We start from the raw sequence: 21,343 nt of genomic DNA, 5'->3' as shown, positions 1-21,343 counted from the left end.
ACTTGAGAATTGTTTAAACCACAAGTAAAAGGATTTGAATACGTGTTACTGCATCAACTCGGCTTAATGGAGCTGAGAGAAAGCCATGGGGTTTAAGCAGACCACCTAGTGTCCCCAATGGGGACGTGCCACCCACCTGCCCCTGAATCATTTCACTCAGCTTTTCACCTTGCAGCCAAAAAGTAAAGTCCTTCCAGAGGGTAAGAAAACCCTTGTCACTGCACAAATGACATGGGATTTATTGGGAATAAATGTCAAAGTGACAGCTTTTATTTCACACGCAAGAGACACTGATCCTGTGGCAACACGCTGCTAGGAGGGTGTTATTCCCATTCTCAATTTAATCCTTTTATCAGCTGTGGAAGCAGCAGGAGAGGCTCTGCTCTCCCACACAACCACTCCGACTTTCCCTGCTCTCTGGAGAAGCCAGCCCCACACCTGGCTGCTGCCCACGTGTCCAGGCATCTGCAGCCTAAACCTCATCTATCGGAGGTCCTGCCTTCATCTTCCTTGGACGTGCTTGCTCTGTCCTGAGAGTTCCTTAACATGACACTGAGGAAGAATGTAATTTATAGCCCTGCTCCTTTAATCTTGGTCAGCCAGACTTTTTCAGACATCTGTTTATTTCTTCTTATAATACATTAGATGGAGTAACAGCTCCGGAGCTGGCTTCAAGGCAGCAACTCACTCACAGGGGTTCTGCTGACATTTATAAACCGATGCTATTCCCCTCTTGTGTTTTATGTTATCAGCTAAACCTGTCGACTTAAATTATTGCCTCGTAACCAAATCACAGTTATCTGTTATTCTGCTGTGTGTACACTGCCGAAGCTCTATACCTATATCAAGCCTCATAGAGAGGGAAAGCAAGGTGATAAATAAATAAACAAATGGAAAACAGAACATGCTTCCACCATGCTCCCAGCTAAGGCAAGAATCAGGCACGTTATATGCATGATAACTAAAAGCTGCTGTGCTGAATATACACCACATAATAATATCCAAGTAACCCCATTTCTCTCTTTCAAAAGCAGCCAAGTGACCAACTGTGTTTCCTCCCCAAATGAGAACAGTCTCATCCTGCCTGGCTCTTTTCCAGTACATTATCCCATTTAGTGCAGGCCACAAGGGGTTTTACAGTTCTGCATGCAGGCAAGACTGAGCCTCAACTCACGACACAGCAACAGGCAGGCATTAAAAATAACCAGGTAGGTTTCACATCATACACAGCTGCTCCATCCGCTACCCACCCCATGGACCCTGAGCTGGGACCCATCGACGTGCCCAGCTACAGAAGCCCATGAAGGGCACAAGACTCTCCCCCTCCAGAAACACCTCCCTGCACCACTTTACAGCACAGAAATGTCCCCAGGGAAGGCTTCTGCGAGCAGAAAAAGGCCAATTCTGCTCACCAAGGCAGAACCCTGGCTTCTCCCTGAGTGAGCACCTTTGTTTGCCATTGCAAAATACCCCAACCACATAAATCTATCCACAGTGTGAAAACAAGCCACAGTTACAAGTCAGTAACTGGCTCTGCAGCTCTCAGAAATCACTTGGGTATCTGAGAAGCATCAGATAACATCTACCTTTCTTTACTCTTTCTCTCAGCACAGGGGAGTGAGGGGAAAGGGACTTCCTGATACAGACAACAGAAGAATCTGCAAATCAATCCATGGATGTTGGCAGCAAAGCAATATTAAAAACAATAAGGCTGCACAAGACTGACAGAGCATCCTCACAAAGTGATCTGATAGCACTGACCCTGCTCCTTTAATAAAGCAGTGATTAAAAAAACCCACAAAGGAGACAAATTGCAGGAAGCAGCAGAGCTCTGCTGCATGAGTAGAGGGTACTGAGGCACTGGCACAGGGTGCCCAGAGAAGCTGTGGCTGCCCCATCCCTGGCAGTGTTCAAGGCCAGGTTGGACACAGGGGCTTGGAGCAAGCTGCTCTAGAGGAAGGTGTCCCTGCCCGTGGCAGGGGTTGGGGCTGGATGAGCTTTAAGGTCCCTTCCAACCTGAACCAGTCTGGGATTATGTGATCGCTGGCACCACCAGCACCAGGAGGTGGGTACCTGGGAAAGACTGGCCCATCCTGTGTTGGCATGTATAGGACACAATCACTCTGGTGCTCACTCTCACTGCCTGCTCCTGCCTGGGGAGAGGACAGGATTCACACAAGCACAGTGCCCTGGCTGCAGGAAAATGCTGCCACTTCTCACGCTGAATGCTGGGCTTAGGAAAACCGAGGAACAAGTCCCAGTGAGATGGGCTCAACTCTGGCTCTGGTATCCCAGGTAGCACTGTGAGCAAGGAAACAGGAATGCCTGGTGGCAGGGTTTGGCGTTTTCTCTCCAGGTGAGTCATGCCACTCCTTGGCTTGCTTGTTATTTCAAAACAGAACATTTTTACACACAAAAGGAAGGGAGGCTGTGCAGAAGCACGGGTCAAGAAGAGGTGGATTACGGATGGGAAAAGAAAGCCCAGAGCCTGAATCGCATTTTGCTATTTCCTGCCCCTTTTCCATCCATCTACTGCCTTTTGTATTAGTTTGCCTCCTGACACTCACTGCTCTTCCCAATTAAGTACCACTGGACAAGGTCATCAATATGCTATATATGACCTCTTCCAGAGACGTTTAACAGCATTAGGCCTGGAAGCTTCCCCCGGTGTTTCCCAGGGCACCTTACTCACTGTGCCAGCGACAAGAAAGCTGTGGCACCCACATCCATGATTCAAGTAGAAACTCCTACAACGCTGATGAAATGCTTTACAAAGCCTCCTTGTGTGTATCTCTTAATGCCACTAGTTCTGTACTTCTGCTGGGAAACCCACAGCTGCCTGTCAGGCACAGCACACCCCATCCTGGTCACTGCCTCTGATTTCTCAGGTCCAAACCATCAGTGATAGCAGGGGCTCTAGTTACTTCTGTAATTATAGAGAAAACTCTCTCATAATCACTGTGTGTTTGCCATGTTCATAAACTGTTCATTAAGTACATACTTGCAGCATCCATAGGGGATGAGATGCTGGAGGAACCCCTGCCATGACCCACCATGGGCAATGCCATCCCACTTCTCCCAGGGCCACCTGCCTCTGCCTGCAAATGAGAAGTCCTGATGGTGTCAGGCTGGTTTTATCATGATCATTGCATCCTATCATTGTACCCTGCTAAAAGATCCTGCTGTGCACAGGATGGACAAGGATAAAGAGACGTCCTCCCCTTCCTCCAGTTAGGGAGGAAGCCACGAGAGAGTTCTGTCCTTACAGCACAAGCAAACAACTCAACCTGCTGTTTTCTTCTGCCTCCCAGAGCATGTGACAAATACCGAGCAGCAGGAAGAGCCTGATCCCCAGGGCACAGCCACTGAGTTCTCAGCAGCAGCTCACACCAGTGTCTTCCAGAAATGCCTGAATGGGATCAGTTGTGGACAGACTGAACCAACAGTTAGAAAAACCTCAACAAAATCAAGGATGTTCCACATAAGATGCTTTACCTGGTTAGTTTGACAAATCTTCATATAATATTCCCAGCTATACTAATAAATACCCTGCAATTTGGTCTGTCAAAACAGTGATGTTTAAATACGTCATCTTCTCCAACACCAACTTTATCCACACTGCAGTGGACAGAAGCCATCTAAAACACTTCCAAGCTCACCAAGGTGAAGCTGTTCCCAGTTCAATGCCCAGCACTGCTGCTGGAGCAAAGCCATCCCTGGGAAACCCCGACATCACCCCACTGACACATCCCAACACAAAGTGCCACAGTCTCTGCTCCTGCCCATGCTCCTCATGTCCCAAAGCAGCACTGCTGCTTTCTGCTGGGCTTGAACCCTATGTGAACAGGGTGCATAGAAAGGGCTGTTCCAATTCTGGTTTCTTATTTAGCAAGAGAAAAGTGACTTATTGGTGCTTGCTGGGCTACTGGTTTTCCATGGCTAATCCATGGAGATCACTGTAGACTAGGGGTTGCAAGTGCTCCTCACAATCAGGATTACAGGGAGAAAACATGCCCACAGCAAACCTTGGGAGAACTTTTCCTTCTTGCATCCTATGATTTTCAATGCCAACCACTTGCTTGCTGCAGTAATAACCATGCCTTTAAACACCATCCATCAGGCCTACAGCCCAAACATTTGTTTATCTGAAAAGGGATTTAGAGGCACTCTTTTGTCCTAATGCTGAGAGGTCTTCTCTGCAATTTGTTTCCTTTGGCAGATACAATTAAAATGTTTTAGAAGTGATGCCAGAATCAAATCCCTCCTTCCGCAGCTAGCGGAGAACAAAGCAACGCAAGGAAGGGGCTTTCCAATGAGTAATGCTTGGTTAGACATGTGAAAGCATCAGTTAAACGCGGACACTCAGCTGGACAACCACTCACCACTGCCAGTTTCAACCCACCCAGCTCTCCCATGGCACTGGTATTTATGTTCCCTCCATTGATCCGCCAGCACCGGGGACCATGAGCCCGGTTATTCAAACCGGCAGCACCCTGTGAGCTCCATGCTCTGGCTCCTACCACCTCCTGCCAAACCCACCCACTGCCTGTGCTGGGCTTCGCCTCCAGCAGTGGGGGAGCAGAAGAGGAGGGAAAAGAAGGTGAACCCGCAGTGACAGGCAAGACACCAGCCGCAATGTGTCTGTTTAACTCGTTCCTGCCATCACCGGTGGCCAAGAGTGTTCTGCACATAGCCCAGCCTGAGCTCGCTGCCTGCCTGAAATCCCACCAAACCTCGACCTTCCTGTGGCAAGATGAGGACAAGAGAGCTGGCTCTCACACACAGGGCAGAGCATGTACCTCCTGCGAGGCGCTGCGGCTTCCTGGGATGCTCCGAGGCAGCAAGCGATGGAAGCGAAGGCGGATGCGAGAGAGGTGCCTGGGGAGGAGGACTCTTAGGGAAGGAGGGCTCGGGAGAGGACATATGGTGCCTCTCTGACGGGAGCCACTGCTGTAGCATCTGTTGATAGCTCTCCTGCTGCTGCCAATATAGGAAAGCTTTGTATGGCAAAGGGCCCCTAGCAACAAGTGCTTGTGCCCTTCCACCTCCCTCTCTGCAAAGGCTTCTCTCCCACTTGCACTGCATCAGTAGAAAATACACCAGGAGAGAAATAATAGCAGGCAAAGAGAAGGAAGGGTTGCCCTTTCATAACATTGGCAAAACCACATGTTTTCACTTCATAAGCAAACCCTTATCTCCAGCTTTGAGCCAGGCACTTCTTCTGCACTACCACACCCCCTCGGTGCAGCTTGAGGCATGTGCTCAGTGCTTCAATAGGAAGCACTTATCTATTTTCTGATGCTGGGCTCGATTCTGTGAACTGTAGCACTTTAGAGAGTTTAATCCCACAAAGGTCCAGGCAGGCAATCAAAGGTGTCCAGCCACACTCTGATTATCTCAGCTGTCAAACACCATGCCAGGCTCCAGTGCCCTGGGTCTCACCATGTCACCAAGTCAACATCCAACAGAAAGATTATTTACAAAAGCCAGTTTTAATCCCTCTCTTACTCACCAAGTTATTTATCGCCAAGCCTACACTACTTCATAATGTCACTGCAACCTATTCAATAGCTGTCATCCCACAGGTGAATTTGTTACACCAGAAAACCCAGCTAGGATACTGAAGGCTTATCTAGGTTCAGAGAAGATCAATGCAGAATGCAGAGAAGGATGAGGGAGATGACCCCAGGAGAATTGAGAACCTGACAAAAGGAACTGACAATGATATTTATCCTGAGGAATTTTAGGCATCTAATACCTTTTTGAGCAGAGAACCATCAGCTTCTTTACTATGACAGAGATTAACACCTCCAGAACATCATTAACTGCAGCAGTCTTCCACATCTGTCACTCTCAAAGAGCATCTCTTCCTCTCCCTATTGACTGTTGAGATGGCCACCACAGATGAATGTTAGGGCACAGAGAACCACCAACAACACGGAGGCATGAGAAGGACACAACCGCTCTATGGGGAGGGCTAATCCATCAGGACCAACACCAGTGTGAGAAGCAGGAGGTCTAAACTGGCCATGGTTGGAAAAAAGCAGCAGAAACCTAAAATTGTGCAATAGGAAGAAAAACAGGGGAAAAGAGAATCTATTTCCAAGGGGAAGGCTGGGGAGCTCAAGAATGGGTCTTTATGACCAGGTCTCAGGAATCTCTGTTTCTGTCTTCAGCTTCTGTGTTTATAACTCAGTCAAGGCTGATATTGAAAAGGTAAGACATATACAACATAGGCAAACCCATCCAGAGGCCATGTAGATGCTGTGAGGGCTGGAGCAGCTCTGCACTGGAGCCAGGCTGAGAGAGCTGGGCTGGGTCAGCCTGGAGAAGGCTCCTTAAGGAGAGACCTTAAGAAGCGGCCAGGTTGGACGAAGCCTGGAGCAAGCTGCTCTAGTGGAAGATGTCCCTGCCCATGGCAGGGTGTTGGAACTTGATGAGCTTTAAGGTCCTTTCCAACACAAACCAGCCTGGGATTCTATGAGACTAGCAGAACATATTGGAGAAGCCCATCTGCCAGCTACACTGCCAAGCTATAGTGAGAATGAATTTGAATAATAAAAACTGAAATAAGAAGCAGTCTTGGAGAGAACACTGGTATAGTGCTTCCTGAAGCTTCAATTTAAAGCTAGGTTTCTATAGCTATTGCAGTCATCAGTGATAGCCTTATTGTCAAAAAAACTTGTCACCACTGCAATACTACAGACAGACACTAAGGCCTTGTTTTATCACACAGGTAGATCACTAGGAAAGAATTTGTGGCACACTTGATTCACAGGCAAATAAATTGTCATTCTCCCTGGGCCCAACCAGGGGATGCTGGCTTATAACCATGTGAGCAGCCTCACATTTCATCGCCGTGTATGCTGCAGCTGAGATGGGATCCAGATCCACTGGGGGGTTAGATACGGGAACCCACAGGGAGATGCTTTAGATGGGCCATGGCTGGAGACAGGCACCCAGGGACACAGAGCATGCCACTTCCCTTCCACAGATGGTAGGTAAAACATCCAACCCAACTCCTAAAGGTTCACCAGATGACCCACAACCTGTGGACTGCCATTTCAGGGCTTCGGGGAGAAAAGTGGGAGTTAAAGTAGAGAATTAGCTTTGCCTCCTCAGGAGTACGAGCACGAGATTGCACGTGAACTTGCCTGGCCTGATTTTCAGAGATGCTCCAAGGGCGAGTCAGCAGAAAGCAAAGAGAGGCTGTACCCTGCAACTTTAGGAAAAGAGATGTTTGCATGATCCAGCTCCCATCACATCCCACTTCAGGGAATTCAGATGCTCTCAGGAGCCTGGGTGCATTAATGCTGGCACAGCTTCATGCTTCCCATGTGCCAGTCTCAGAGCTGTTTGCAACAAGTCTAAGATAACAACGCTGGTGCCACGGCATAAAGGCTAGTCCAAGACCCACAGTGAAAGCTGAAAATGCCCTTTTATTCGCAGTTGTCCCTGCAGGAACAGCAGCATAACCTCATGCCAGCTTTGGAATAGAAATGGGCTTGAAGAGGAAGAGGCGGGAGCACAACCCTGGGCTGCAGGCTCAGGGCAGGAGGGTGGCTCTGCTCTGCTCCGGATCCTGCACTTGCAGAGGAACTAAATCATTAAACCAGCCAGAAATGTCCCTCGGGAAGGAAATCCTCTCAAAGATAAATCAATAACTCAGTGTAATTTTAGAATGCAGCCAGGAGAATTTACATTGCCAGGAAGGCTGAAAGCTCTGCCACGGAGACGGAGACACAGCATCATCACACGGCACATCCTGCAGCGCAGCCCTGCGCAGGAGCTCAGGCTCAAGGGATTTACTGCAAAGCCAGGACCCCTACGGACCCAAAACGGAACGGCAGGAGCAGGGATGAGGTGTGTCAAAACTCCGCTGTGACAAAGCCACTTCTTCCCGGGTGCATCTTGGTTGCTCTCCTCCACAGCAGTGCGGCTGCTCCCCGCAGTAGTGGCAGTGCTAGCAAATGCTGCTGGAGCTTACAGGGTGAGAGCTGTGCCAACATAAAGCACAAGCTAAAAGAAGCACAGGAGTACAGGGCAGTGCTCCAGCCACCACGTTCACCCTTTGGCCAGGGCCACAGGGGTCGCACCAGCCACAGCACCCACGGAATACGGCGAGACAGCGATGCGCTGCGGCATGCTGTGATTAATAAGCCTGCAATTTATGGCACTGTATTAACACAAAGTACACTTGGACCGATGCGTTCAAGGAAACGAATGACACTTTACAGCACAGTTCAACACTGAGCAGTAACTCCAGCACAAAGGGAAAAAAAAAAGGCCCCTAATTATTCAGTAGCTGTTCTCCTCCCAGATTCTCAGGGTCAGCTTGGAGGAGAAGGTGGCCTGAATTACATTTTCCTTTCCAGAACATCAACAGAATTGCTAACTAGGTCCCAGCAGCAAGGTCGGAGCCTGCCCACGGTTGTACATGTCACCCCTCCCAACCACCAGCTCCAGCAGACAGCAGCACTGGGGGCCCAGGGAGATCTTGGGCTGCCTGTGCCTCCAGCAGGCATGTTCAGAACACCCACACCCTGTGCTGCTCCTCCAGAGACACGGCACCAGTGCCTCTGCCTTCTTTTTGCTCTGGTCCACAGGATTTAGAGCTCCAGTATTTAAAGGGTGGCTACAAAGAAGATGGAGACTTTTTGTACAAGAAGTCCCATGGAAAAGACAAGGGGTGATGGGGAGATTCTGACTGGACATGAGGAAAAACTTCATGATTAAAACAATCAGCCATTGGAATAATCTCTCCAGAGAAGTGGTGACTCCCCACTGCTGGAGAGGGTAAACATCTAGTCTATGTCATGCTTTGTTAAGAAAGGTTGGACCATATAATCCTTGAGGTCCCTTCGAACCTGGGATTCTATGATTTCCCAGCATGAACGGATAAACTACAACTAATTCAAGGCCAGGCTGGATGAGGCTTTGAGCAACTTGGTCTAGTAGAAGGTGGCCATAATTATGGAACTGGATGAGCTTTAAGGCCCCTTCACACCCAAATCATTCTATGACTCTATGATTCCTTAAACACCAAAACTGGCCTCCACGAAGCACAGCAAGTTTTACATCTCTACAAGATGCATTCTGAGAAGATAAACCAAATCCAATTGGCAGCAATTCACTGTATATCCAAATCACCTACATATTGTTGCAACCAAAGCATCTGGCAGAGATGGAGCTGGCTTGAGGGCCGTGCACAAAAGGCTTGGCAGCAGCCTGCCCATGGGCAGGTCAAGCAACAAACATGTCCATACCTGCCTGGGAAGCCGTGGAGCAGGACTGCTCATCATGCTGCTGCACAAGAGCTTGAGGCATGTGCAAACCCTCCCTACACAGAACACTTCTGTTGCTGCTCTTTCCCATTTGTGCTTCCCAACTCAGTGACGACTGGGATGACAGTAATCCATCACGTGGCAATCTGCACGCACCCAAATGTCCTGCAACACAATCAGAAATCGATAGCAAGATGCGGCAACCCTCAACCGCACAGTAAAACATAAAGGACACTTGTAATATTGATTTTAAAACTGCCTCAGAGAAGACAGCTACGAAGGAGCCTGAGAAAGCAAAGTAAAATGTCTGAATTGAAGCCTCTTTTTCTTTTTTTCCTCAAAAAGACATTAATAATGGATTTTCAATGCAAGAAGAAAAACTGAAACCCACACCAGATTCTCCTGGTAATAACAGCTTTCTGCGAAGCCCAACTATTAATGTAACAGGGACATCCATCAATCAAGCATGCAGAAAGTACTTTGTGAGCTAAAAAAGGAGCAAGCAAACATCTGCTTTTGGCAACTTAAATTCTGCCCTTAAGCACAAGGAACACAACAAATTATCAGAAGGTTGGGCCTGAACTCATTCTCTTCCATCCTGGAGAGCTAAATAGTGAGGCCAGGGGTAAAGGTACACAAACCCACTGCTGCTGTGATCTGTGCTTGACAAGAAAATGGGACAAACAGGCACAATTTCATCTGTAGACTGAGGAGCTCTTCAAAAACACCAGTGCAGTTCTCAGCACCAAGCAGCAAGCTCCTGACAGCAAATGAGTGGCAACACCAGCAGTAAGGCGACAGCAAACTCTTCTGTGAGCCCGTGGCTTTAGCAACCACCTTTCTGCAGTTAAGTACTTGTCACCTTTGCCACCCACGTCCAGTCACCCTCAGCCTGTTCAAGAGCGTCCACACCCCGGAGCAGTGCCAGGGTGGGATAACCACATGGGAACTCACTCCGAGGAGACAGCTGCATCCCTCCTCACTATGGCTCTCCTCTTCCTGCTGATTAAGGCAGGTCACCAGTGCCTGCATTTCTCAATGCTCTCATCAAGCAATACTTCACATTTTGGGTCCATCTGCACAACCGAGCACTGACTGGGGTGTGAGCAGCAACCCTGAGAAAAGCTGCAGTTACACCAAAAATCCCAGCTGCCAAAGAAGGTAAATGGGGTGCCCCAGTGCCTCCAATATTCCCTCTTTTTTATGACACAGTAGGTCAAATCAAGCGCTGGAGATAACGAACAGAATTTACTGATCAACCAGAAGAAGCTGCAGGCAGCACTGCAGCTAAGCCTTAATAAATTCTGAAGAGTGACACCATAAAATGACATTATGGAAGTCTATATTTATTGTCTCCCCATGTTTTCTGTATCCAAGGTGCCGCATTACACTTAATAACAGTTTTTCTCCCCAGCTGCCAGTGTTGCAAATCCTACCTGACAAGCTAACACTTGGGGTTAACCCCCCCAAACACACACATCTCCACTCGATGTAAGGCTTTGGTGGTGTGAACAGGGCTAACTGACTACACCAGCACTGCCCTGGTGAATACACACTGCCTCCTCATCTCTTGGGTGTGCTGGCTCCACAGGGCTCACGGCCATGCAGCAGGAAGGTATTTGAGTTCCTGCTCTGCCAATGGAAGCGCTGCAGCCATGGAGCAGCCGTTGCAGGAGAAGCATGCTGAGAACAGCAGAGAAGCCCTGCCAACAAGCACTTGACTCATACCATGGCAAGCTCTGTGCAAAGCATCAGGAGGTCCTCATGCAAAACCATGGAGAACCAGAGTCCTGATCCAGCTCTGGGGCAACAGCACAAGAGGGATGTGGAGGTCTTGGAGTGAGTCCAGAGGAGGCCATGGAGATGCTGTGAGGGCTGGAGCAGCTCTGCTCTGGAGCCAGGCTGAGAGAGCTGGGCTGGGGCAGCCTGGACAAGAGAAGGCTCCTGAAGGGGAGACCTCAGAGCAGCTCCAGTGCCTAAAGGGGCTGCAGGAAACCTGCAGAGGGGCTTTGGACAAGGGCCTGTAGGGACAGGCCAAGGGGAATGGCTTTAACCTGCCAGAGGGGAGACTGAGATGAGCTCTTAGGCAGAAGCTCTTCCCTGTGAGGGTGCTGAGGCGCTGGCACAGGGTGCCCAGAGAAGCTGTGGCTGCCCCATCCCTGGCAGTGTTCAAGGCCAGGCTGGACAGGGCAAATTATATCAAAATGCAAATGCATCTTAAAGCACTGTCTCAGTGATAACTTAAAGGCACTTTTAGAAGCGCCACCAGACATAAAGGGAAAGGTTTCACTTGGGCTGAATGACAAATCCTAAAAATAAAACCTGATCTGGGGTTAGAATGTAAATTGTTTAGATTTATTTATTCACACCCTGCAGTGTTGGGAGACACACACGGCCTCATGTTTCCCCTTTTACTTTGCAGGATCACAGGCACATTCCTGTTGTTGGCATTGCAGCTTTCAAGGTCTTTGCAGCCCTGGGAGATCTCCAGCAGCAGAAGAGAAGCAATACCAAGTGGCAGACTGCATACATTAATTCAGTATTCACATAACATCCTGTTGCAAGTGAATGACCCCAGCAAAACTTCCTGCAGTCTTAAGGAGCAGGCACAAAATCAGGAGAGAGGAAAAAGCATCTCTGGGCTGAAGAAAGAGCCTTTGAATCAGAAATGTTCTTAATGAGAGTTTCCACCACCAGCAGCACACTTACTCCTTCCAAAATGTAAACACAGCATAAAAAATTAAACATGAATGTACTGTTGTAAGAGTTCTTGCAATAAATGGGGATTAGTTATACAAGACATCAAGACAGACCCAAGGAGAATACATTTCTTTCCCAAGCTTATGCTGGTAAAGCAGAGCGGGAGAAATAGAGATGTACGTTACTTTTTGACTCAGAAGCTTTCTTGACATGCTAAAGGAAGCTGTTTCAGTAACACAGAGACAGGAAAGGTTAGACCAAGATGAGCTCTTAGGCAGAAGCTCTTCCCTGTGAGGGTGCTGAGGCGCTGGCACAGGGTGCCCAGAGAAGCTGTGGCTGCCCCATCCCTGGCAGTGTTCAAGGCCAGGTTGGACACAGGGGCTTGGAGCAAGCTGCTCTAGTGGAAGGTGTCCCTGACCGTGGCAGGGGTTGGAGCTGGATGAGCTTTAAAGTCCCTTCCAACCCAAACCAGTCTGGGATCCTATGATACCCTGCAGCTTTGAGCTCACAGTGTGCAGCTCACCTGATCTCCAGCATCTCCAATGATGCCTTGGTGGGAGTTCAACGCTTCCCTGGCCACAGAAGCAACCTCTGGTGTTTCATGGGGATGGAGGTCCGAGCCATGGCTAAACAAGCATGCATTGCAATGCTTGGATGCTCATCCCACAGAACAAGGTCGTGCATTTGAAGTGCGAGGGTGTTGCTCTGATTGGGTCAAACCTTCAGAACCAATTCAGTGCCTCTGGAACCCAAGTCACAATATCTGAAAAGCACTTTCCCATAATACCCAGAAAACAACCCAAGCTCACGGAATGGCTTGTTTGCTCTGGAAGCGGGAGGGAACATACTCAGCTAGGAAATTCAAGTTAACCTAGGCTGGATGCACTCCCAAAACGTTTTCAGGAGGGAAACAATTTTTCTTCCAAAGCACTGTTACAGGCTTGAAATAAATGTGCAGACTGCTAGATAAAGACAGAGATAAAAATAGGCCTGTTATTAAATACCTCTTCTTTAATGAGGTTCATCCTTCTAAACAGTCACACAAAGGTTATTAACGTTATTGCAGAAAATACAGCTCCACTTGCACATAAAAGCCGTGGCAAGATATTCCTCATCACCCAGCACACATTTAAACATCTCCCAGGAGCTCGTGCTCTCACAGCATCTCTGGCTTGGCAGAAAGAAGATAAAAGAGAGGAATGAGAGATGTCTTCCCTGGGAAACAGTCTCTCTTCTTTCAAAGCACTTTTTCCCTTCCAAACAATGTAAATTTAACCATGTGAACGATTCCCACTGCTTATGTCTCCTGCTACACAGCTGATGTACTTATTCTCTTCGCTAATGCTACATTTACATTATAATAACACCAGGCAGAGCATCATTAAAGCAAAATTCAAATATATTTTGAAAAATGATGCTTAACCTGCTCCTATTGCACCAAAAAAACCACCACTTGACTCAAACTCCTCCATCTCCTGGTGCGTAACCACTGCACTTAACCCGTAACACACTGCGGAGTCCACAGCCATGCACACAGATAAGAGGAGTCACCATTTGTCTGGTGACTGTTACATACTTGTCTGGGTTGTGCCCAAAATCCAAGGCCAGGACTATGCGTTAGTGAAGCTGCAAACTTTCATCTCAGCTGCTCAGAAGCATCATTTAGTATGTGGCTGTACATGTATCCCTGCAGCAGACTTTTATAACCAGCTTGTTTAATGAAACCAGTAACACCACAGCCAGTAAGGAACAGTATTCACCCCAACACACAAAAAGCCCATCTCAGCCCCATGCTGCTCCTGAACCTGGGCAATCCATATAGGACATGTAGAGTTTTTTCTCACTGGCAGCCAGGATACTGGCAGTTCGTGAAATGACAGAAGACAGCACAAGGTTTATCTGCATTTTGGGGAAAAACAGACCATTTTGGGAAAAAGGGTCATTTCACAAACACTGAACCCGATACCCTCCATGGATGTGCTTGGAAAACAACGGCTGCAAAACCTCCCAGGTCATGGTGAAGCAGGCAGAAAACACAAGGAAACATTTTCACTCAGGTGCCAGGAATGATTTAGTACCAGGAACTATACAGCTCTGAGGTCTCACATTATTATAATTTTCCTATACATACTGCATTTACAACATGCCACAAAATATATAATCAAAACTGCATTACTGCACTTGTCAAATTAGATAAGCAGAGTGGGTTTTATGAAATGGAAGTCTAACTTATTTTAATGTACATGTCCATAAATTTCTGTTACTTGTTACAGCTTCCATGTGCTGGGCTGGACCTCCAGAGCATGAGCAGCAGTTGAGGGAGGGGATCCTGCCCCTCTGCTGTGCTCTGGGGAGAGTCCCCTTTCAGTCCTGATCCAGCTCTGGGGCAACAGCACAAGAGGGATGTGGGGCTGCTGGAGCTTTAACCTGCCAGAGGGGAGACTGAGATTAACCTGCTCTAGCGGAAGGTGTCCCTGCCCATGGCAGGGGTTGGAACTGGACGAGCTTTAAGGCCCCTTCCAACACAAACCAGGCTGGGATTCTGTGATTTCTTAGTGTGAATGACAAAGCCTCTGCTGGAAAAAGTCAGCTTTGTGCCCATGGACCCAGCCCACTATCATTCATGATGCTTCCCAAGTGTTTCAACTACACAGATCCAAGGCTATAATGCTGCCCGCATCACCTGCACTGGCATCTCATTGGGATGCTGGCAGCAGCTCCCAGATCAACCCATGCCTCACAGCCAGGAGCCCAGCCTGCTCCCCTTGTCTGCACACTGAAGAGACAGCATGACATGGGCTGGGTGTGCATCCCTGGAGGTTGCCCTCCAACTTCCCAGCTCAGGGAACCTGCTGGCGAAGAAAATCCAAGCGGATAATGCAGAGCAAGGCTGGAGACAGGTAACAGCACAGCCCTCATCTGCACAACTGAGCCAGAGGGCAAGGGGCTCATACTGACAAAATCTCCATATCCAAAAGCTGGCATCATTCAAACACTCCCTGCTCCCACAGAGGGTTGAGATACCAGCCATCTGCATGCTGTCCCAGTGTCTCTCAAGCATTCCCAATCCTGCCCTCTTACCAGCAGCAGGGAAACTGTTATTCCTCTTACACAGGACTAAGCCTTGGAGAGAATTTGCTCTGTTTGACAGGTCTGCCCTCCAGTGCCACACACCAGAGCCAAAGCAGCCTATGAAGCTTCAGCCCTGGCTTTTCTATCAGAGAAGACCTTCAGCAAAAGGGAGAATTCAACACAAGCCCAAGGAATTCAACACAAGCTCAAGGAGACCGTGTACCCTGTGACGACACTGAGATATCAGTGGAAGCATGAAGTCAAGGAAAGCCCAGGAGAATGGGGAATCTGAGAGAGGAGAGCTTGAGGGCAGGTGGTAATAAAAAGGAGGACAGGCGCAAGATACACTTAAGGTACCAAAAGCCTCATATGCAACAGGTCAGATGGAAAACAGACAGAGGGTTTGCTACTAGTGGCCATAACTGCAGGTCCAAGCACTGAACATTTGAAATTGCTCTCAAGACTGCCTGGGCTTTCCTACCTGCTGCAATCACCCTGCAGCTCTCTCTCTTGCTGGCCAGAGAAGATTACAATAACTCCACAGCTGAGATTTTTTTTTTTCCCCTTTGCACATCAGTAACAAGTTATTTTATATAAAGAACCTGGAAAAGCAGCATTTCATCTGGTATAAATGAGGGTTTTCAAATCCCATTTGCCTTTCCTCTTCATGCAAATCTGTGCTGATCTGATGAGGCTCCTATTTCCTGGATTACAAACGTCAAGCTTTGCAGAAACGAGCATACCCTGGTGTCTTAATGCTGTATTTCACAGGCCCCTCTTGACTGTGCTGACATAAATATTTCAGAGACCTGCACACAACTGTTTGAGATAGGTCTGGGTCACTGAGAAGCCAGAGGTTTGGACAGATTCATTAATTCAGCAAAGCAATTAACAGGAGCCAGCGCAGCTAAGACACCCTAGTGAACAGCAGGAGCAAGATACTCACTGTCAAGGTGTAGGAAATCCTCACCAGCCATCACATCACCCACAGACCCTGTCACTGGACTCCTGAGCCAAAGGGGTCCCTCCTGCCATTACCTTCTGCTCCCAGCTTCACAAACCTCTCCTGGGCTTAGCGCAGTGCTGGCTCCTTCAGCTACTGAAATCTCTTGAAAGACAAAGACCCACAAGCGAGCCACTCCCCATCCCTTCCCCTGTTCTTTCCAAACCCACAGCAAGTCCTTCAAAGCAGCTTCTGAAATGACCTCAACGCCAACTCTTGCTTTCAGAACTGTGTTTCCACATGTGTAAAACCTTGTTTATGCAGGAAATGAGGCAAGGAAAGACCTGAGACAAGCATGAACAGCAAAGATAGCTACCGACAGAGAAAGCCGCCTGAGGTTCCGTGGAAGCTAGAGCAGTGGATATTTAAATGCTAAGCAATGTATCATCAGCTCCCCGCTGAACTTCAGATGGTTTCATCTTTACAGAAGCAGCAACAACAGCGTGCTCACATCAACTCTGCTCTGGCAGTTTGATCAACAGTGGCAGCCATGGCTTCTTATTTTTTAACTGCAATATAATTAGGCACTTAGGAAAATGACTCCAAGCAGGACAAATGCTATAGAGTAACTGCAGGTATCAGCACAGAGCTCTGCAAGCCAGGAGTTTAACCACAGCAAAAGGTACAGGCCAGGAGACACGGGATCCAAACCAGAGATCCAACACTGCATCATTTCAATCACCAACGCAAGGTTTTGCTCTGGAGCAAAGGAAGTCTTTCCATGCCCCACAGTGGGCTCCTCTCTCATGGAAAGCGTGCAGAGCAGACTGACAATATTCTGGTATCTGGGGCAGGTGAGGGTCTCGCTTGGTCCATCTGGATTTGGAAACTGGACACGCGAATTCCCAACTTCAAACTGTCAGCGAGTCTCTGCTGCACGCGGGAGCAGGGAAGTACTGCTGCAGGGGTGGACAGAGCCCATCTGCAGCAGCACTGCACAGCCCGGGCTCCTCAGAGTCCTGGGCCCTGCAGAGGAGGAGATGATTAACTCCCTTTTTCTTTCCCAGTTAAACCCTTGCCTCTTAGATCCTTTCTCTTCACCACAATGTCTTCCCAGAGGAACCACTTCCCACCCTAATGCCAGATGGGAAACTTGCTGGTCAGTGATACGACTACTTGGCCAGAGCAATTCAACTTTCAGTCATCATCAGGAAGGCTAAACAAAACAGAGGGAAGCAGGGTGTCCAAATAAGAAAAGTAGCCAATTCCCAGGCAATGAGTCATTCATTTGCTCTGAGATGCTGAGAGGCAGATTTGAGGCTACCTGGAACTGTGGAAGAAATGCTTTTATAAACAGAACCCCAAAGAAAACTCGAATTGATGGAAGAAGTTCTGAACTGTGACAGTGGTGAGGCACTGAAGAGGTTGCCCAGAGAAGTAAATGCTCCATCCCTGGCAGTGTTCAAGGCCAGGTTGGACAGAGCCTTGGCAACATGGTCTAGTGTGAGACATCCCTGCCCATTGCAGGGGGGTTATAACTAGATGACCATAAGGTCCTTTCCAACCCAAACCATCCTATGATTATATGATTCTATGACAGTCAACACCATCCAACCCTTCCATTCTTCTCTGCCATTCCAAAGACTAAGGATCAGCCTTTGGTTGCCATAACCATAATGCATCACCTTGCAGAGTGATTGGGTGGTTCTGTGCGCTGACAGACTCCACACACTTAGCAGAGCTTAACACAGGCAGCAACAAAAGCAAGTCCCCTCTGCCATGCTTCTCCAGAGCTTCCAGCTCTGGAAAGGGGACCATCCTCTGGCAAAAGCACAGTCAGAAAGGAAGAAGACATCAGAGGAAGCACAACTTTGAATTCTGTGTCTGTGGCAGAGCTGTTACCTGACCATGAGAAGTGATGTGACCATGGGTGTGAACATCCATTCAAAGGACATTGCAATCCCACTTGTAGGCTGAAAGTTCCTATGGACTCCCACCATGAACAGAAGGAAAAGCCCTGCAGATGCCTTCTGCGTTCCAAATAAGTAAAACAGAGGTGCTGGAAGATTTTCCAAGGTGCACGTATCCTTTCTGTCTAACCCTGATGCATTATTTAGTGCCAAGGGAGAAAAAAGCAATGCCTAACAAAGTGTTAAAGGACTCTGTGAAGTTTCCCCAACCTTTCAACAGCCCATCAGCTTCCTGGCTGGCAAGAAGAGACAACTGAGCTCCTTGCTTCCAGATTACAGGCAACAGAATTCTTAGGGTAACTGTCTCTCTGTGTCTGCATCCAGCTACCTCCAGCAGCTTGAAGCATGCTTGAAGTGCAAGAGAGCACTTGATCAAAATCCAGCTCACACTGTAGGCAGCGAGGGAGCAACCGCACAAAGCAGTGTTACATATACAAGAACAATTGAATTTGGTGGAGGGATTTGACAGGTTACAGGTTGATGACACTGCTGCAGTCTCAGCGGAAACACAGTTTGATGCAATTAGCAACAGGGAACTAGAAAAACAGCAGAGCAAAAGTGGAAATCCATGTATAAAAGATGAGCAACTGCATGACTGGACAGAAGCACAAAAATCCCAAGAACAGGAACAAGTTGAAACAGGAGAAACACAACTCTGAGCTCCCTTCCACAATTCAAACCTGAAGATCCACATTTGAAATCACAACATTTCCTTCCCCAGGAGAAACCGGCCCCATTTGCGGCACAGATACAAAGGAAGACAGTGTGGGGCATCCAGCAGAAGTGGGAAGCACAATACAAGCTTCTGAGCACTGTGCTCGGCTGCAGGTGACTGAAATCACAGCAGAAACCATCAGAAAAGGCAGAGCCACTGGATGAGCCACACTGCCAACGTGCGTGTCTGCTAAAGGACCGACACACACGTCCCTTGCACAGCCTCGGTGGGTGCTCCCCTTGTCCTGCAGGTCAGCTCCCTCCCCAGCATCGCTTTGTGCTGGCAACAGGGAAACCTTCGAGGTCAGAGGCCGCAGGGATGGGCTCGTGGTGGCAGCAGCTTCCCCAGCCTTGCTTCAGGGACCACGTGCTAAAATCCACAAACCACACAAAAGATTTCACTTCAGAGAAACCAAGAGAAGGCCAAAGCCCAGGCTAGGAGGCGGAGACCAAGGAAGACTCCTCTTCCTGACATGTGCCTCCCCAGATCTGCGCACATACCTGAAAGGAGGATCTGCAGCAGCTACACAATGAGGCAGGCCAGCGTTTAACCCTTCGACACGAGACACTAGAATTCTTCTATGTGAATGCTGACAAGCTCCCCACTTCCACAAGCCTTTCACTGTACATGGACATGCCCAACATGGAAATGCTACAAAAATCACACGGAACAAGACACCCGAGCAAGGGAAAAGCGCCTCTGAACCAAGAGCACAAGCAGCAGTTGAGGGAGGGGATTTGCCCTCTCTGCTGCGCTCTGGGGAGACACCACCTCCCCACCCCCACCCCCCTTAAGTCCTGATCCAGCTCTGGGGCAGCAGCACAAGAGGGATGTGGAGCTGTTGGAGCGAGGCCAGAGGAGGCCACGGAGATGCTGCGAGGGCTGGAGCAGCTCTGCTCTGGAGCCAGGCTGAGAGAGCTGGGCTGGGTCAGCCTGGACAAGAGAAGGCTCCTGAAGGGGAGACCTCAGAGCAGCTCCAGTGCCTAAAGGGGCTGCAGGAAACCTGGAGAGGGGCTTGGGACAAGGGCCTGTAGGGACAGGACAGGGGGAATGGCTTTAACCTGCCAGAGGGGAGACTGAGATGAGCTCTTAGGCAGAAGCTCTTCCCTGGGAGGGTGCTGAGGCGCTGGCACAGGGTGCCCAGAGAAGCTGTGGCTGCCCCATCCCTGGCAGTGTTCAAGGCCAGGTTGGACACAGGGGCTTGGAGCAAGCTGCTCTAGTGGAAGGTGTCCCTGCCCGTGGCAGGGGTTGGAGCTGGGTGAGCTTTAAGGTCCCTTCCAACACAAACCAGGCTGGGATCCTATGAAAACTAGCAATGGTGTTTTTAATGTCTGCAGGTATATACACATTCTGCTTCCATAGGGGTGGTGGGGATCTGCCGGTCTGAATACTGAGCAGGGGCACCACACGCCTTCCATACATAATGGTACAAAAATGGAATATATGTATATACTGCAGCTTTGTGAAATTTAGGGCTTTTGCTAGACATTTGTTATACAAAGATTTACATTTGGAAAAGTGGTTCTGCTATATCTGGCAGAAATTTCAAGACAAATGATCCCATATTTATTCATTCCATGATAATACTGAGCACAGGATAAAGCTCTTACATTCAGAGCTCTTTAGAAAAATTAATTACTACTTAGTTCACCCTTCAGAGGTGGGAAGGTATTACACCTGCATATACATGAGGACACATAGCACAAGTGGATTAAATACCTTGTTCAAGACCCCAGAGGCAGGCAAGCTTACTGATCATCCTAATTGCCAAAATATGCGTGCACGCAGGCAGCTGGGTGTGTTTAAATGGGCTTAGCCTCTCCAGAGCCCTTCCCAGCACATGGGTTTTTGCAGCGAAGCCAGCCTGCTCAGTTGGTGTTCCCTCACCATCCATATCCCATACACATCTAATAAAAGACACCAACCCAAAAAAAGGGAAGAGATATTTTTGGTGGGATGTACAGATAGGGATAAAAGCTGGATTTCAAACAGCCAACGAACAGAAAACCCATTGTTAAAAAGCTGTGTGGTGTTACATGGACGGTTCTTAATCAGATAGCCACTGAGCAGCATTCCCCAGCCCACACCAGAGCACAGTAGCCCTGGGATACCATGTGCCAGGAAATGATAGAAAATCTGTCCCTTGACAAGGGTACAAAGGGCTTCCGAGCTAGTGACAGAGACACATCACCCCCTCCAGTGTGACTGGCAGCCCACTCGACGTGCTCCAGGGAGCTGAAAGCACTGCAGCCACCACTCCTGTGGCCAGTGGCTCAGTGATGGTCTCCTGTCCCAGGTCACTGGGCCCATACCCCTTGTCAGAACAGCAGCAACAGACATCATCAGCATGGGAACAAACAGGCATCGGAGTTTCTGCAGGGCCCTGTCGGTGCTGGCAGGAGGGGGTTTAGAGGGATGCTCAGCGTGTTACCTGGACGGAGGGTTTGCCACTGATGTGTGGGGTAAAACACTTCCAGGTCTTCTGGATCAGCATCATCTTCTGCTACCGCCTCTTTCCCACTGTCATCTTTTATGTCGCTCTCTTCTATTTTTGTAAGGGCAAACTCCTTTTGGATAGAAGAGATTCAGCTCATTAGCAATTGCATCTGGGTAATTTAGTGCCGGCTGAGAATACAAAATTTTTTCCCTTGCCAGCAGA

General features: G+C 48.7%; 1 protein-coding gene across 3 annotated transcripts in view; it reads right to left on the bottom strand.

The window, feature by feature from the left end:
• Positions 1-21,343, bottom strand: part of SIL1 (SIL1 nucleotide exchange factor) — a 94,087-nt gene that overhangs the window by 48,341 nt on the left and 24,403 nt on the right. For 2 of the 3 annotated variants that reach the window (XM_057415125.1, XM_057415127.1), the window contains 2 exons: positions 21,116-21,251; positions 9,267-9,449 (listed from right to left, as the gene is read on the bottom strand). In XM_057415125.1, the coding sequence (XP_057271108.1) occupies positions 9,267-9,449; positions 21,116-21,251 (319 nt within the window). The remainder of the gene's footprint in view (positions 1-9,266; positions 9,450-21,115; positions 21,252-21,343) is intronic. The other variant, XM_057415126.1, reaches the window with a different exon arrangement.

This window comes from Pezoporus wallicus, unplaced genomic scaffold, assembly GCF_028554395.1.
Source record: "Pezoporus wallicus isolate ANWC-B61680 ecotype Strahan unplaced genomic scaffold, APGP_CSIRO_Pwel_v1 contig_4161, whole genome shotgun sequence".
Lineage (NCBI taxonomy): Eukaryota > Metazoa > Chordata > Aves > Psittaciformes > Psittacidae > Pezoporus > Pezoporus wallicus.
This window is presented reverse-complemented; position numbering and strand designations above follow the sequence as displayed.